This window comes from Bufo bufo, chromosome 6 (assembly GCF_905171765.1).
Source record: "Bufo bufo chromosome 6, aBufBuf1.1, whole genome shotgun sequence".
Classification (NCBI taxonomy): Eukaryota; Metazoa; Chordata; class Amphibia; order Anura; family Bufonidae; genus Bufo; species Bufo bufo.
The window spans coordinates 55,448,353-55,467,737 of record NC_053394.1 but is presented as its reverse complement, the minus strand read 5'-3'; the positions used below and the strand labels follow the sequence as shown (position 1 = coordinate 55,467,737).

The 19,385-nt window shown below is 44.3% G+C and overlaps 1 protein-coding gene across 3 annotated transcripts in view; it reads left to right on the top strand.

The window, feature by feature from the left end:
- The window catches only part of STN1 (STN1 subunit of CST complex), an 82,178-nt gene that overhangs the window by 17,075 nt on the left and 45,718 nt on the right, over positions 1-19,385 (top strand). For all 3 annotated transcript variants that reach the window (XM_040437225.1, XM_040437226.1, XM_040437227.1), the window contains exon 2: positions 16,784-16,915. In XM_040437225.1, the coding sequence (XP_040293159.1) occupies positions 16,807-16,915 (109 nt within the window). In that variant the 5' untranslated portion in view covers positions 16,784-16,806. The remainder of the gene's footprint in view (positions 1-16,783; positions 16,916-19,385) is intronic.

The window sequence follows — 19,385 nt, the reverse complement described above, 5'->3', positions numbered from 1 at the left end:
ATGTTTCTACACCTTGATTGGAGTCCACCTATGGTAAATTCAGTTGATTGGACGTGATTTGGAAAAACGCACCCTTGTCTATAAAAGATCACACAGCAGAGCAAAATCCAACCCATGAGGGAGGAAGAATTGCCTGTAGAGCTCAGAGACAGGATTATGTGGAGGCACAGTTTTAGAGAAGGGTACAAAAAATTCTGCTGCACTGAAAAACAAAATGGCCTCCATAATTCTTAAATGGAAAAAGTTTGGAACAACCAGGACTCTTCCTAGAGCTGGCCGCGTCACCAAACCAAGTAATGTGTGCAGTCAAGCATCCAATGAGAGGAAGAGCATGCACAGCCATATGTACCAGCTAATCAATGTCCCCAAGTGGAATAGTCGGAACAAAAGTGCACTAAAACTGCTACTTCCAAGGTGGAATAAGAGCGCATTCAGACTTGAAGGTGCCACTTCTTCAAGCATATGCTGTACTACAGACTGATCAAAAATCACTGAAAAAGATAAACAAAAACATCCTGCATGATGTGATCATTTATGGCAGAGTGGCTGGAAATAAGCCTCTCCTCAGTAATAGGTAAATGAAAGTTTGCAAAAAAGAACCTAAAGAATTCTCAGACTGTGAGAAACAAGATTCTCTGGTCTGATGAAACCAAGATTGAGCTTTTTAGCCTCGGTTCTAGGCATCATCTCTAGAGGAAACCAGGCACTGCTCATCACCTGCCAATACCATCACTACAGGGAAGCATGGTGGTATCAGCATCATGTTGTGGCAGTGTTTTTCAGCAGCTGGGACAAGGAGACCAGTTAAGTTAAGGAAAAGCTGAAAGTACAGCTAAAACCTGATCCAAAATGGTCTCAGACTGGACTAAAGGTTCACCTTCCAACAAGACTGACCCTAAGCACTAAGCCAAGACAACACAGGTGAATGGCTTAGCGACAACTCTGTGAATGTCCTTGGGTGGGCCAAACAGATCCCTGCCTTGAACTCAATCAGACATCTCTGGAGAGAACTGAAAATGGCTGTCCAACGACGGATCCTACCATCCCAGCCCGACGGAGCTTGTTAGGATCTACAGAGAAGAATGAAAATCAAGAGAGTCCCCAAATCCAGGTGTTAAAAGTTTGTCATCGTACCCAAGAAGACTGGAGGCTTCAACTAGTCCTGTGTAAAGGGTCTGGAATATTTTAGTTTTTCATTTTCAATAAACTAGCAAAGATTTTCTTAAGTTCTGTTTTCATTTTCTCGTTATTAAGTGCAGATTGATGGGGAAAATTGAAACCCTTCTTTATTTTAGCGCAAGGCCACCACATAAAAAAATTGTCCATAGGGCCCCAATGTAAAAAAACAAGCATCCATGTATACCATGCAGTCAATGTTTGGGTATTTGTATTTTTTATTTTTATTAGATGCCTTGGTATGGAATAGTGTAAGGTATGCCAATTCCTGGATCACTCTTTTGGCTCTGTGGATTTTCTTCAGGCAGATACGACAGACATAGGCCTCATGCACACGACTGTTCCGTTTTTTGCGGTCCGCAAACCGCGGATCCGCAAAAAACAGATGCCGCCCGTGTTGCGGAACGGGCGCCGGCAATATAAATGCCTATTCTTGTCCGTTTGAATGCAGATTGCTGGATCCGGCAGGCAGATCCAGCGACTGAACTGCTTGCCGGATCACTCTGCCGCAAGTGTGAAAGTAGCTTTATTAAATCTCACCCTTCATGTCCAGATGTTACAGTATGTAAAGCCTAATTATAAGGTATTATATATATCATAGGTCACAGCATACTCTATATAATAGTATATGCTTCCATATTACAGTGCTTTACATTTCTCGTTGCTCCTGATGTTCGTTCTCTTGGCTTCTCCCGGAGGTGGTTTCTTCTTGGCGTCACTTGAAATTAGCAGCTTCTTTTCACATTCTTGCGCTCAGTACAGGCTTTCGGCATGCGGTGTAAGTGCACAATCTGAGATAATTGTGTGATTATTCACTCCGTTATGTCACACTGCTCGTTCTTCACATCAAAGTCACACTGCATTACTGTGGTTGTGTTCTCATCCCGCTCACCAGATCACACAAGTCATGACCCTTGAAGGTTCCTGTGGTGACCACCAGCTGACCACGTGTGCAGCATCCTGTCCTAAATATCCTTCTTGGTAAACTCTATACGTTACAGATAGAGACTAAACGCATTAACAGCTTAGTAAATTCCGCTCTGTCTTCTAGGTCCTGCGTCTGGTCAGGTCTCTGCGGGTCATCACGTCTTCAGCTGCTGGTATATGAAGTGTTGATCAGGGTCTGGTGTGTGGCGAGTATGGGTTTGTCTTCATGAACTGAAGCCATCAATAGCTTATTGTTGCTCGTGCACACAATTGCATCTGTATTTTGCGAATCTGCGGTTTGCAGACTGCAAAACGGACATGGTCAAGTGCGTGAGGCCTAAGGCCTCATGCACACGACCGTATTTTCTCAAGGTCCGCAAAACGGGGTTCCGTTGGTCCGTGATCCGTGACCGTTTTTTCGTCCGTGGGTCTTCCTTGATTTTTGGAGGATCCACGGACATGAAAAAAAAGTCGTTTTGGTGTCCGCCTGGCCGTGCGGAGCCAAACGGATCCGTCCTGAATTACAATGCAAGTCAATGGGGACGGATCCGTTTGACGTTGACACAATTTGGTGCAATTTCAAACGGATCCGTCCCCCATTGACTTTCAATGTAAAGTCAGGAGTTAATATACCATAGGATCTGAGTTTTCTCCAATCCGATGGTATATTTTAACTTGAAGCGTCCCCATCACCATGGGAACGCCTCTGTGTTAGAATATACCATCGGATTTGAGTTACATCGTGAAACTCAGATCCGACAGTATATTGTAACACAGAGGCGTCCCCATAGTGATGGGGATGCTTCTAGTTAGAATATACTACTAACTGTGTACATGACTGCCCCCTGCTGCCTGGCAGCACCCGATCTTTTACAGGGGGCTGTGATCAGCACAATTAACCCTTCAGGTGCCGCACCTGAAGGGGTTAATTGTGCGTATCATAGCCCCCTATAAGAGATCAGGGGCTGCCAGGCAGCAGGGGGCAGACCCCCCTCCCTCCCCAGTTTGAATATCATTGGTGGCCAGTGTGTGGCCCCCCCTCTATTGTAATATCATTGGTGGCTAGTGTGCGGCCTCCTTCGGCCCCCCTCCCCCTCTATTGTAATTTCATTGGTGGCCAGTGTGCGGCCTCCCCCCTCCCCCCCCCCCCCCGATCATTGGTGGCAGCGGAGAGTTCCGATCGGAGTCCCAGTTTATTCGCTGGGGCTCTGATGGGTAACCATGGCAACCAGGACGCTACTGCAGGCCTGGTTGCCATGGTTACTTAGCAATATTACAATATTAGAAGCATCATACTTACCTGCTGCGCTGTCTGTGACCGGCCGGGAGCTCCTCCTACTGGTAAGTGACAGGTCTGTGCGGCGCATTGCTTAATGATCTGTCACTTACCAGTAGGAGGAGCTCCCGGCCGGTCACAGACAGCGCAGCAGGTAAGTATGATGCTTCTAATATTGTAATATTGCTAAGTAACCATGGCAACCAGGCCTGCAGTAGCGTCCTGGTTGCCATGGTTACCGATCGGAGCCCCAGAGCGATTAAACTGGGACTCCGATCGGAACTCTCCGCTGCCACCAATGATCGGGGGGGGGGGGGGGAGAGGGAGAGGGGAGGCCGCAACGGTCGTGTGCATGAGGCCTAAAGAGAATCTGTCACCAGGAAATTCACTGATAAACCAGACACAATGCCTTGTAGGACTACCTCAGTTGAGTGATACCTTTCACTTGGATCCGTTGCTTCATTCTCGAGAACGATTTTTTTTTTTATGATCCATATGTAAATGAGCAGCTAAGTGCACTAAGGGTGGGTCCGAGCCACTCCGTGCACCCTTGCTTCACCTTCCTCTTCCAGCCCCTGCCTCTCTTTCTTGATTGACCTGGCCAGGCTAGATGACTATGCAGGAACCTGGCCTTGTCAATCAAGAAGGTGAAGGAGGAGCTGGCAGGAGGTGCAAGGTTCCATAAAGTTTCTTGGGCCCACTCGCAGTGCACTTAACTGCTTGTTTGCATGTGCATTAAAAGTATTTTTTCTCCAGAATGAAGCAACGGGTCACTTAGGGCCTACATTCACATATACGGGATAATCTCCGGTGCTTTATGCAGGAATTTTTGTGCAGTTGAAAACCTGCATTTGTGCCAGAAGGCAGCCAGATCACCATCAGATCTCATTATAGTTAATGGTGACCGGCGGTGCGCGGCCATGTCCTGCTATGCCGGATACGGTTAAGCTGGTACTCTGTTTCTCTGCTGGAAAGTACTGCAATTTCTGACGCATATTTGAATGTATCCTAAATGAAAGGTACCATAACGTAAAGCTGAACTAGTCCTAAAAGCCAGTATTTGATAGCCCCTGCACGAGGCACAAGCACCTACAGCGGTTGCGCTCCTGGAGTGAAAACTACTTCTGCCCCTGACTTGGAGTAGTTTTCACTCCGCCGTTACGCCTGTTTCGGGTTGTAAGGCTAGAGCTACACGGCCACATATAGGCTACAACTACACTACAACATGTGTTGTGCTACATTCATGTCGCGCGACATATTTTATAATGGTAGTCTAGGGAGTCGCACTGTGACTGCGACACGACAGTCACACACAAATTCTATCTTGGATGGGTTTTTTGAGACTGTCGTACGTCGCAGTGCGACACCATAGACTGCCATTATAAAATATGTCACGCGACATTACTGCGACAAATGTCGTTGTGTAGCCCTAGCATAAATGTTATAAATTTGCCTCCGCGACTCTCTCACCACTCCCGAGGGGCAAGGACGGCATAAAAACACCTGTGCAACAAAACTTTGCAGCAGATGCATTTAAAAAGCTGTAAAACTAAAGTCTTGCAACTTTATTTGCGCCCAGAGCTGGCCGTGAATTTCCTGCTGACAGACTTCTTTTCAAGAAAGTAAAAAAAAAAAGTGGTGGATCCCGGGAAGGGCATGGGCCAAAGCTAAAAATGCATCCAAAATTGGAAGGTGTGTGCCTAATAATAAAAGCATAGCAGCTAATAATAGGCTCATGCGGAGTACACATAGCACATCACCAGGGCCATAGTTCTCATTAGCCAGGGCAGTGCCTGCTGTCAGCAGATGATGAAAGGCAGCTCAACCTACGCAAACCATTCCCGATTTTCTTTCTTTATTACTAGGTTTAGTTATTTGCAGGATAATATTTCCTCACTTATAGACACAGGTGATGTACCGGATCCAGCCATTTGTATGCTGTGCATAATGATAATTGGTCAGCAAAAGTTCAGATATAATAAAACAGTTTTTTGTTAAAAAGGGGTTCTCCGGGACTGAACTATTGATGGCCTGTCCTTGAGGGTCAATATCACATTGGCAAGGGCCCGACTCCCGACACGACAACCGATAAGGGTACTTTTACACTTGCGTTGTTTGATTCCGGCAGGCAGTTCCGTTGCCTGAACTGCCTGCCTGATCAGGCAAACTGTATGCAAACGCGTGTAATTTTTTCTTACTGATCAGGCATTTTTCTGACTGATCAGGATCCTGATCAGTCTGAAAAATGCCTGATCAGTCAGAAAAATGCATTGCAATACCGGATCCGTTTTTCCGGTGTCATCAGGCAAAACGGATCCGGTGTTTATTTTTTTCTCATTTTTAAAGGTCTGCGCATGCGCAGACCGGAAGGACGGATCCGGCATTCCGGTATTTTGAATGCCGGATTCGGCACTAATACATTCCTACGGAATTGCCGGCATTCAGGCAAGTCTTCAAGTTTTTTTCGCCGGAGATAAAACCATAGCATGCTACAGTTTTCTCTTTTGCCTGATCAGTCAAAAAGACTGAACTGAAGACATCCTGATGCATCGTGAACGGATTACTCTCCATTCAGAATGCATGGGGATAAAACTGATCAGGTCTTTTCCGGTATAGAGCCCCTGTGACGGAACTCTATGCCGGAAAAGAAAAACGCTAATGTGAAAGTAGCCTTAGCTGTTTGCAGGAGCTTTGGCGCTAGTAAAAGTGATTGTTGTGACAGTGTGATGTGTAAATGTGTATGCTGCTGATTGTAACATTGCCTAGTGCACGGCTCTGGATAAAACTATTACTAGCTAACAATGGCACTTCTCACCCAGTTTCATCCCTGCCAGCAGCAATGGAGGACAAAAATGTCCATCAGATTCCCTGCACGATTATGAAAAACCTCCAGACTTAGAAAGGCTAAGTTCACATCTCCGGTAACCTGATCCAGCAGAGGACAGCCTGCCGAAGTTCACCAGATCTGGCATTGCTATAATGGGATCTGGCTGGGATCGGTTTTTGACTGTCTGAAAGCCGGCAGTCATTCCGGAAATGGAATCCTGCAATAAACAGCAGAATGTGAAAAGGGGAAGAGTGTACTGTACGCGTACATCGTCCACAGGGTCCTATTGTAAGAAAGCAGACATCCCTGTATACTGTGCAGTCAATGTTTTGGGTTTTTGTTTTTGTATTTTTATTTTATTAGACATCTTGGTATGGAATAGTGTAAGGTATGCCAATTCCTGGTTCACTCTTTAGGCAATCATGTGGTCAATCAGTGGGCTCTGTGGATTTTCTCTAGGCAGATATGACAGAAATAGAGGGAGAATTATCAAGCTTGTATGCCATTTTTCTCGGGCGTAGAAAAGTTGGAAATTTTGGATCAAGTCCAGCTTGCACCCAGAGTTTTTTTTTAAATGTATTAAGACCAGCATTGTGTACCGTGGTCTTAAAGTGTCACTGAGTTTTCAAAACATTTTGATATATTTCCATGAAATGTCATTTTTTTGGGGGGGAAATTCTGAGACCCTTTAACCTACACTGGATGAGCTGCGCCACGTGCCTCCTCCTGCTCATGCCCCACTTACATTTTGGAAAAGCGGCAAGAGAAAAGCTAAAAAAAAATAATAAATAAAAAAACTTTGGGTGCAAGCTGGACTTGATCCAAAATCTCCAACTTTTCTACGCCCGAGAAAAAAGGCATACAAGCTTGATAATTCTCCCTCTATTTCTGTCACATCTGCCTAGAGAAAATCCACAGGTCACAGCATACTGTATCCAATAGTATATGCCTCCATAGTTCAGTGCTTTACATTCTCGTTGCTCCTGATGTTAGTGCTCTTGGCTTCTCCCGGAGGTGGTTTCTTCTAGTTTTCTTCATGGCATCGCTTGAAATTAGCAACTTCTTTTCACAATCTTGCTCTCCGTACAGGAATCTCTTTGAGGTTCACAGCTTTTGGCATGCGGTGTATGTAAGTGCACAATCTGTGATAATTGTGTAATTATGGCAATGCCAGATCCGGTGAACCTCAGCAGACTGTTCATTGCCGGATCCGTTGATGTTAAACGTAGACATTCAACTGTCAGCAGATGATGGGAACTCTACTCGACTGAATACGATTTCATCGACATCAGATGTGGTATTTGTGCTAAACCTCTCATTATAGGTTACTTGAGCTGTAGATGGCTAAAGAATCTTGGTTTCACTTTTTACAAAGTGCACTTACCGACCCTTCTAGGGTGAATAGCAGCGGTCGTGCAGACCACAAGTCTCAGATGAGTCAGGAAACACTGTATTCTCCCTCCTATTCTATGCACCGAGGAGCTCGGCTGCAGCACAATGAGTTTCTTGTAGAGAACCGCACATGTCTCATGCAGATACACTTCTGTTGAGTTTCTAAATAAGGCTACTTTCACACTCGCGTTTGGTGCGGATCTGTCATGGATCTGCACAGACGGATCCGCACCGATAATACAACCGCATGCACTCGTTCAGAACGTATCCGTATTATCTTTAACATTGCTAAAACGGATACGGATACGTCTTGAACAGCATAAGTCAATGGGGGACGGATCAGTTTTCAATTGCACCATATTATATCAGTGAAAACGGATCCGTCTCCCATTGACTTACATTGTGTGTCAGGACGGATCCGTTTGCCTCCGCATCGTCAGGCGGACACCAAAACGCTGCAAGCCCCGTTTGGGTGTCCGCATCCAGAGCGGAATAGAGGCAAAACGGAGGCAAACTGATGCATTCTGAGCGGATCCTTTTCCATTCAGAATGCATTAGGGCAAAACTGATCAGTTTTGGACCGCGTGTGAGAGCCGTGAAACGGATCTCGCAAACGGAAAGCCAAAACGCCAGTGTGAAAGTAGCCTAATCTTCTCATAGATGGCAGATGTACAATGTTGGTTTGATGTTTTAACAATCTCTAGTCTGTCACAGAAGCCAACTACCTAAAATATAACTTTTAATCAAAATCGGCTAAAATAAACACATTATCACCACATTGGCCCTCCCTGACCTGGTCCTTGTAATGGCTCTATTTTGTCTGTGTATGTCTTCTGTTTGTCTATCAGTCCCCAAGTGAGGGATAATGTGTTTATTTTAGCCGATTTTGATTAAAAGTTATATTTTAGGTAGTTGGCTTCTGTGACGGATTAACAATCTCTAGCCCTGCTCTGTGCCCTGCACTATAAGTTGAATTTATCAAACCCTTTACAACAGTTTTCTAGCTTCAAAAAGTCACAAACTTGTGACTTTTGGGGGGACTTGCACCGAGCTTGCCACATTTCAAATCTGGCTGCAGTTTATCCCTCTAACAATAAAATGAGGTTCGGGCATGTTGACATACAGATGTCCATTTCTTCCCTCTGATATCTGCCGTCAGGGAGGGTCGGGATGCCCTCATACCTATTAGATGGTTGACTGCTCCCTCCAAAATCAGCTGGTTGACCAAAAACGAGACATTAATTGACATTAACTATGGCTCCATAGATGATCTACTGTTAGCCTTGTTGTCTTCCCTTAAAGGAGTTGTCCAGATAGGTCATCAATATCAAATCGATGGGGGTCCGAAACCCAACACCACACTGATCAGCTGCTTACGGCAGCCGCCAGGACCATAACAATAGTCAGGAGTCATAACAATGGACGGAACTGGAAGCAGAAGCTCCATACACCATAGTGGCCGCACCAGGGTTCTGCAGCTCAGCTCCCATTCATTTAACAGGAGTAATATAACGGGCTGCATGGGGCATAACTGTAATGTCCTGTATTATCACTGCCATGTTTATTTACGGTTAATCATCAGAAATAGGATCTGTGGTCCTTTTGTGATGGTGCCAATCACATGCAACCTTTCCTAACTGCATACAGGGCCCATTCACATGGCAGATTTTGCCACTGTTAAAATCTGCTGAGTATGCCACGGCAGAACCTGCCACTGTTGTTCACTTTAGATACCGCTGAACCGCTCAATACCATGCACTGGGTCATTTCACCTGGTTTTTGGGTGCCCTGCACTAAATTGTATCTGCATCACCAAGACGCAGATACAGTTGAGCACCTGGCAGTGCGGGTTGGACGAGGAAACTATTGGTTTTCTGCTCCGCCATTCTGGCACTTTTTCTGTGACGTAGGTGGAGCGATGCCTGCAACGTTCCACAGGAACAGACCCGGCCAGAAGAGACCAGTTCTGCATTGCTGCATCGTGGGACCGGGAACAGGTAAGTATTATAATTAGTGATGAGCGGCAGGGGCAATATTTGAATTGGCAAATATTCGTCATATATTCGAGAATTCGCGATTATTTTCTTGATTGCAAAAATCGGCAATGTAATATGCGCTTATTGCGAGCACAATACAGGCGTGGGTCACTGTTGCTAAAATTTTCAAGCTGCTAGAAGTTTCCTGAGACTGGAGAAAATGCACAGTACAGTAATCCCTATCACACTACCTACCTACACCCTGCACTGGAACCTATATCACGATCTAACCTACACTGACTACACTGACATCTCCCATTAACTATCTGTATTATATATATATCAGCTACGGTAACTAACTATCTAATGTAATACAACAAAGCACAGAGCACAGCAATGACACTGGTGTCTTTCTCAGAACTCCATAAAACTACAGAAACCTGCTGGGGAGGTTTTTATATAGTAAGGGGTAGGCAACTTTCCTATTGGTTGCTAACGATGTTGCTAAGCTCAGACAAAGACATTGCTGCCTTCTCATTGGCCCACAAGCAAGAAGCAGGGAGGGATCATGGGTTCAGATGAAAAAAAAATATCTAGAATATTCACGAATACGAATATATATAGCACTATATTCTAAATCTTCGTGAATTCTCGAAGTGGCGATATTCGCTATTAAAATTCGCAATTCAAGTATTCGCGCCCAACACTATTTATAATACAGTGTGTGTGCACTGTATTCACGAGGCACTACACACAGGTGGCACAGAGAAGAGGCACTATATAAAAAGGGGGCACAATCAGAGGGTCTATATATAAAGGGGGCACAGAGAGTAGGTACTGTATATATAAAGGAGACAGACAAGCGGCACTATATAAAGAGAGAGAGTCACAAAGCATAAGGCACTATATATGAGTTTTACAGAGTGTGGCACTATCTATAGGGAGCACAGATTGTGTGGCATTACCAATAAGGGCACTGTGTGTGGCACTTTGTTTTAAAGGGGCATAGTATGGTACAAGATTGTATTCAGGGGCACAGTCTATGCTGCTATTATATTTATGGCCATGTGTGTGGCACTAAGAAGTGTTTGTGTTAGAATATAGGGTGCGATGTGTAGGTAAAGGAAGATGCCATCTTCTCTGCAAAATCTACCAAAACAAATCGTGGCTGGGAGAAGTCATCATGGTGGTCTGAACCAGATGGAGAAGAACTCTGCATTCTTGTGTCATCTGTACACTGCCTCATAGCCTTCAAGCCTAGTGGTCTGTGTGTCAGATCATTACATACCCAGCAGCTTGAGGAGAGCTTGGGTGGCCCCCTGGCCGCTGGAAAATTTCTCTTTAGGGTCTATGGCCAGTCTGTAAGAACTGTAAATCTGGGGAATAGTCTACCTCAGTGCGTGGTACAGTGGACCGTTTTAAAAAAAGGTTTAGATGAATTCTTAAAATTAGATAACATTAATGCTTATGAAAATGTGTAGAAGTCTGATTCTCGCTCTCCTTTCCTAAAATTCCCATTCCCATCCATCCCTTGGGTGAACTTGATGGACTTGTGTCTTTTTTAATCCGTACTAACTACATAGCTATGTAATATGTACGTAATCTGTAAGTGATTACAGCAGTAAAAATGTCCGGAGAGCTGACAGGTCCTCTTTAAAGTGACAACATGACTTAAAAGTTTGATTATGCCATTATGGCACTTAAAGGAGGTGTCCAGCACTTAAGTATTTATGACCTGTCCTTAGGATAAGCCATCATTAACCGATCAGTGGTGGTCTAACTCTGGGCACTCCCACCAATTAGCTGTTTGCAGAAGCTCTGTTACCAGAACTACACTCCTCCATCCATGGTGTAGTGGGTATGCCTGGCTACTGCAGTGCTGCTCCCGTTCACTTGGGAGCTAGCCGATCTGACCCTGTCCACAGTGATTGGACAGCGTTGGAGGGAAGAAGATGGCTCCCCCTTGAGTAGAGACTCTGGGTAGCCTCTCCCTTGAGATATCAGTGGCTGCCAGAATTATTGGAGTCTTGAGCTCGAAAACAGAGGAGGGGAAAACTTTGGGCTAGGATGAAAGAAAAAGGGCAAAACAGTGGGAATTCCTTGGCTTATATTCATTACCAAGGTCACCTTTAAAGGGGTTTTCTGACTTATTTAGGCCTCATGCACACAACCATTTTTCGGGTCCGCATCCGAGCCACATTTTTTGTGGTTCAGGTGCGGACCCATTTACTCCGTGTGCTGTCCACATCTGTTGCTCCGCTCCGTGGCCCCGCAAAAAAAATATAACATGTCCTATTCTTGTCCGTTTTGCGGACAAGAATAGGCATTTCTACAATGGACCGTCTGTTCTGTTCTGCAAATTGCAGAAGGCACACGGGCGGCTTCCGTGTTTTGCGGACCGCAAAAAACGGATCGATCGTGTGCATGAGGCCTAACTGAGAACTTCAGTGATCCAAACCGGTGCTCCATAAAAACACACTTGTACACCATCCTGCCAAGCCTGCACCTTTGTTCATTCCGATTCCTGCCGGACATCCCATCACGCTACAGGTGTCACATTGGGGCCCAGGTACCTCTGTGTACCTCCCTGGGGGCAGCACAGTGCTCTGAATACTGCAGGCAGGCCTGTACAATGTCATAGACCAGTATATGACCTCGAGATGATCACACTACCACTGTGGCCACTTCTCGTTACCGCCCTAATATTTGTACATCTTCAGGATGACGTGGCTAGACTGGTTCATAAATGGGATTTATATGTCTTGTAGTTCAGCCGTTTGCGCTCACTTGACTTTGCTTCACCTGCTGGTTTGTATCTTGATGGGGCCCAGACAAATTAGACAAAACGATGCATAATCCTTAACTCTCCCCTAATGGATAAATTCAGGGGAAGAAAGGATCTGGCAAGCAGAATTTTATAACGCCGGATCCATTATTTTCCAGGAGAATAAGCTGCCACCAGAGGTGTCTGGCAGCTACTCACCATTGAAAACAGATGTACGTTCAGCCAGGCCGAGCATGCTTGAGTATGGGGAAGAATAGCAGTTGGGCCACCAGCTAAGGAGTGCAGGCAGTCAATAGATCGATCATGTTTGAAATCCAACATGGACAGTTCTTATTTCCCCTAAATGGGAAAAGTCTGGAAGTCTCCATACATATTACACCATTGAACTGAACTGGTGCTGGTGGGTTCGGCCAACTTTTCTGTAATAAATATGGGCACCATCAGATCAGTTTATCTCTGACGTAAGGCTTAGAGACCTTGTCACCTTTTCAGATCTGATAACAAACGAAAAAGAACTCCGTGTCGTATGAAAAGTATGTGTGTCAAGTAAACATAGAGAATGAAAACGCTGAGTGAAAATAAAGGAAATGGTACAATTTCTGCTGCATCCAATATATACATAAGTGTTGAGCATTACTCTGCGGCATCTGTGATCCTCTGCCTGCGATAGTGCGGCTGACGGACAGCTCTGGCAGCAGCTTGTCATCCTGAGATCAAAAGGATTGGGCAGTTAAAAATCCAAAGTGCCCGATACTTTTCTACTCCAACAGCATCTGTCAGGGCAGAGTCGGATTAGATATAGATCTAAAGCATATGACCAGCTTTAGATAACTGTTAGGGTCCATTCACACGTCCGTAATTTGGGTCCGCATTCGTTCCGCAATTTGCGGAACCATTTGCTTTCAATGGGGCTGTAACGGATGCGAATCCGCATTTCCGGGATCCGCATCCGCATTTTTGGGATCCGCACCAGTTTTTTCGGGATCCGCAATCCCGTTCCTGAAAAAAATAGAACATGTCCTATTCTTGTCCGGACCAGAAAAGGCATTTTCTATTATAGTGTCTGTGATGTGATGTGCGGTCCGCAAATTGCGGATCGCATATTGCAGATGTCCATGTTTTGCGGATCCGCAAAACACTTACGGACATGTGAATGGACCCTTAGCGGGTTATCTCTTAGAGGATTAAAAGGGGTTTTCTAAGATTTTAATATTGCTGATCTATCCTCTGGATAGGTCACCAGTATCTGATCGGTGAGAGTCTGACACCCGTGACCCTTGCTGATCAGCAGTATGAGAAGACACCGGCACTCGTGTGAGATCAGCCTTCTCTCAGCTCACCAAGCACAGCACTGTACATTTTATGGCGGGTGTGCTGGGTATCGCGCTCAGCCCCTTTCACTTTTATGGGGCTGAGCTGCGCCTAGGCTACATGACCAATGAATGTGTCGTCACTGGCCTAGGAAAACTAGTGAGAAGGCTGCTTCAATACTGTGAGGGTTGCTGCCATCTCGAACAGCTGATCAGCGGGGGTCCACGGTGTCGGACCCCCACCAATCCTGTGGATAGGTCATCAGTATTAAAATGTTGCAAAACCCCTTTAAAGGATCAGGAATGTAATCATCTCATAGGTTGAACCTTATTCCCCAACCCACCCCCTACATCTGCTGTCATTGGTAAGTATACTGGCCAGTATAAACATTTAGATAGTCGTCCGATTCCACTGAAATCAGTAAGTTCTGCTGGGTTTTCGTCTAATGTACAGTACAGACCAAAAGTTTGGACATACCTTCTCATTCAAAGAGTTTTCTTTATTTTCATGACTATGAAGTCATCAAAACTATGAATTAACACATGTGGAATTATATACATAACAAACAAGTGTGAAACAACTGAAAATATGTCATATTCTAGGTTCTTTAAAGTAGCCACCTTTTGCTTTGATTACTGCTTTGCACACTCTTGGCATTCTCTTGATGAGCTTCAAGAGGTAGTCCCCTGAAATGGTCTTCCAACAGTCTTGAAGGAGTTCCCAGAGATGCTTAGCACTTGTTGGCCCTTTTGCCTTTACTCTGCGGTCCAGCTCACCCCAAACCATCTCGATTGGGTTCAGCTCCGGTGACTGTGGAGGCCAGGTCATCTGGCGCAGCACCCCATCACTCTCCTTCATGGTCAAATAGCCCTTACTTTCAAAGTTTTCCCAATTTTTCGGCTGACTGACTGACCTTCATTCCTTAAAGTAATGATGGCCACTCGTTTTTCTTTACTTAGCTGCTTTTTTCTTGCCATAATACCAATTCTAACAGTCTATTCAGTAGGACTATCAGCTGTGTATCCACCTGACTTCTCCTCAACGCAACTGATGGTCCCAACCCCATTTACACTGCGTGCAGAATTATTAGGCAAATGAGTATTTTGACCACATCATCCTCTTTATGCATGTTGTCTTACTCCAAGCTGTATAGGCTCGAAAGCCTACTACCAATTAAGCATATTAGGTGATGTGCATCTCTGTAATGAGAAGGGGTGTGGTCTAATGACATCAACACCTTATATTAGGTGTGCATAATTATTAGGCAACTTCCTTTCCTTTGGCAAAATGGGTCAAAAGAAGGACTTGACAGGCTCAGAAAAGTCAAAAATAGTGAGATATTTTGCAGAGGGATGCAGCACTCTTAAAATTGCAAAGCTTCTGAAGCGTGATCATCGAACAATCAAGCGTTTCATTCAAAATAGTCAACAGGGTCGCAAGAAGCGTGTGGAAAAACCAAGGCGCAAAATAACTGCCCATGAACTGAGAAAAGTCAAGCGTGCAGCTGCCAAGATGCCACTTGCCACCAGTTTGGCCATATTTCAGAGCTGCAACATCACTGGAGTGCCCAAAAGCACAAGGTGTGCAATACTCAGAGACATGGCCAAGGTAAGAAAGGCTGAAAGACGACCACCACTGAACAAGACACACAAGCTGAAACGTCAGGACTGATTTTTCGAAGGTTTTATGGACTGATGAAATGAGAGTGAGTCTTGATGGGCCAGATGGATGGGCCCGTGGCTGGATTGGTAAAGGGCAGAGAGCTCCAGTCCGACTCAGACGCCAGCAAGGTGGAGGTGGAGTACTGGTTTGGGCTGGTATCATCAAAGATGAGCTTGTGGGGCCTTTTCGGGTTGAGGATGGAGTCAAGCTCAACTCCCAGTCCTACTGCCAGTTTCTGGAAGACACCTTCTTCAAGCAGTGGTACAGGAAGAAGTCTGCATCCTTCAAGAAAAACATGATTTTCATGCAGGACAATGCTCCATCACACGCGTCCAAGTACTCCACAGCGTGGCTGGCAAGAAAGGGTATAAAAGAAGAAAATCTAATGACATGGCCTCCTTGTTCACCTGATCTGAACCCCATTGAGAACCTGTGGTCCATCATCAAATGTGAGATTTACAAGGAGGGAAAACAGTACACCTCTCTGAACAGTGTCTGGGAGGCTGTGGTTGCTGCTGCACGCAATGTTGATGGTGAACAGATCAAAACACTGACAGAATCCATGGATGGCAGGCTTTTGAGTGTCCTTGCAAAGAAAGGTGGCTATATTGGTCACTGATTTGTTTTTGTTTTGTTTTTGAATGTCAGAAATGTATATTTGTGAATGTTGAGATGTTATATTGTTTTCACTGGTAAAAATAAATTATTGAAATGGGTATATATTTGTTTTTTGTTAAGTTGCCTAATAATTATGCACAGTAATAGTCACCTGCACACACAGATATCCCCCTAAAATAGCTAAAACTAAAAACAAACTAAAAACTACTTCCAAAAATATTCAGCTTTGATATTAATGAGTTTTTTGGGTTCATTGAGAACATGGTTGTTGTTCAATAATAAAATGAATCCTCAAAAATACAACTTGCCTAATAATTCTGCACTCCCTGTATAAGGCAAGAAATCCCACTTATTAAACCTGACAGGGCACACCTGTGAAGTGAAAACCATTTCAGGGGACTACCTCTTGAAGCTCATCAAGAGAATGCCAAGAGTATGCAAAGCAGTAATCAAAGCAAAAGATGGCTACTTTGAAGAACCTAGAATATGACATATTTTCAGTTGTTTCACACTTGTTTGTTATGTATATAATTCCACATGTGTTAATTCATAGTTTTGATGCCTTCAGTGTGAATCTACAATTTTCATAGTCATGAAAATAAAGAAAACTCTTTGAATGAGAAGGTGTGTCCAAACTTTTGGTCTGTACTGTATACAGGCACCTTTTAGGTTATTTATGGGTCAGGGTTTATTTTGCAGATGCAGGGATCACGATGTAGAGAGTTATTAGAGGGCTGTATATAGTGTACACAGTCTTTTGGCATGTTTTAGATTTCTTAATTGTGTTTCAGCTTCCGTTTAGATAATTACAAGCTGTGTGTCTTGTCATGTAGATCTCTGACAACCCACTCGTTTCATGGAAGAACTACCATCACTATTGTGGGGATTGGATCCGGTGTTCCTAGCGTTTGCCAAGTTGTTCATTAAAGACATTTTGGAGCTAAAAGAGTCTCATCAAGTACCCGGTGAGTAAGGACAAATGTCTAGTGTATTACAAAATGTTCCTTTCTTCCTTGGCTTTCTCCTTCATTTTCTTGCCAGTCAGTTTTGAGACTGACACAAATTCTGGTTTTCACACAGTGTTCTGCTTCAGTGTTTTTAGATCTTTATGTCAGATGTTACTATGGTATACTGAAGTACCATTATAAGCATTTCATAAGTATTTTTTTTTTTACTTTTATTGACAAACCCTTCAAGTTTATGCAAAGATTCATTATTTCCATTATTTCTGAAATTCGCCCTGCCACACTGGATATCAGCTTCTGGGCCAAATCCTGACTGATGGCAACACATGCTTGCCTAATCAGTGCTTGGAGTTTATCACACTTTCCCTATTTTTGGTTTGTCCACCTGCTTGTTTGAGGATCGACCACAGGTTCTCAATGAGATTGAGATCTGGGGAGCTTCCTGGCCTTGGACCGAAAATTTTTATGTTTTGTTCACCCAGCCACTTAGTTATCACTTTTACCTTGTGATATGGTGCTCCATCATCCATCATGCTGGAAATGCTTTGCTCATCACTAAATTGCTCCTAGATCTTTGGGAGTAGTTGTACTTGGAGGATGCTTTGACCACATTCTTTATTCATGGCAGTGTTCATAGGCCAAATTGTGAGTGAACCAGCCCTTTTAAATGAGAAGCAACCACAGACATGAATGGTCTCAGGATGCTTTACTGTTGGCATGGCACAAGACTTATGGTAACGCTCACCTTTTCTTCTCTGGACAATCATCTTTCTAGATGTCCAAACAGTCTGAACAAGGCTTCATTAGAGAAAATAAATTTACCCCAGTCTTCTGCAGTCTATTCCCTGTACGTCCTACAGAATGTCCATCTGTCCATGAAGTTTTTCTTAGAAAGAAGTGGCTTCTTTGTTGCCCCTCCTGACACCAGGCCACTCTCCAAAAGCCTTCGCCTCACGGTGCTCCCAGATGCACGCACATCTGCTTGCTTCCATTCTTAATCAAGCCCTGGACACTTGGTGACCAGATCCCGAAGCTGAGTTCTCTTTAGGAGATGGACCTGGCACTTGCTGGCCTTTCCTGGGCTCCTTGAAGCCATCTCTACAGCAATTGTACCTTTCTCTTTGAAGTTCTTGATGATCCGTTAAATGGTTGATTTAGGTGCAATCTTACAAGCAGCAAATTCCTTGCCTGTGAAGCCCTGTTGATGCAGAGCAATGAGGACTGAACGTGTTTCCTTGGAGGTAACCATGGTTAACAGAAGAAGACATTGGGGGAGATTTATCATAACTGGTGAAAAGGAAAACTGGTTTAGTTGCCCACAGCAACCAATCAGATTTATCCTTCCAAAGTGACTGTGAAAAATAAAAGGTGGACTCTGATTGGTGGCTATGGGATACTAAGCCTGTTTTTCTTTGCACCAGTTTTGATAAATCTCCCCCAATGACTTTCCCTTCACCCCTTTAAAGCAACCAGTCTGCTCTTCTAATTCAGTCAGCTTGACAGAGTGATATCAGCTGCCTTGTTAACACTTTCTCCTGAGCCAACAAAAAGATCACTGAATTGACTTTAACAGGTCATTTTCTGGCAGGGCTGTAATGCAGTGGAAATTGTTTTTTTTTTGTGATTCGGTTTTTATGACAAGGAATGGCTTTGCAATTAATTGCAATTCATTTGATCACCCTTCAAGCCAGTGTTAATGCAAATTGCCACCATAAAAACTGAAGTAGCAAAACTTTGTGAATACCTGTAAGTCTCAAAACTTTTGGACAGTAGTTTAACCCAAATGGCAGCTGTTTAATCACATTCTATATGAGCAGAGGACAGGCCTATATCCTCTTTGTTATGAAACACTAAAGGTTTATTGGAGATGTCATTACAGATACTAAATGTTATATGGGGCCTCTTATACCTGCAGCGCTTTGCCTACAGCAACATATCACAGTGCAGCTTTTATTGTCCTGTATGTAATGTACTGCTGTCAGTAACCTACAGGCTGTATGTTCTTGTCAAGATCATACAGCCTGCAGTAAGAATCAGTCACAATAATATTAGTGTCAGTAGATGGCCAATGGAAGAGAACAAAGCCAGGTGCTCCAAGGGGCTAGGCTAGTCCCTCGCTGCTCCGAGCACCTAATTTGTATCATAATATAAGTTGGAATTTCTCTGTAACGGAACATCTGATTGCAGCAAGAGAGGGGACATTGAACTCAATATTTTTAACCCTGTGAGACAGTATGCCTGGTGTAATAGGGTTGATCATGGCAACAGGTGTCCCTGTCCGTGTGCAGTCAATTACACATACGGACAGAAATCTGTGTCTAAGAGCTCATTCACATGACCGTGCCGTGTTTTGCGGTCTGCAAATTGCGGATCCGCAAAACACGGATGCCGCCCGTGTGCCTTCGGCAACTTGCGGAACGGAACAGACGGCCCATTATAGAAATGCCTATTCTTGTCCGCAAAACGGACA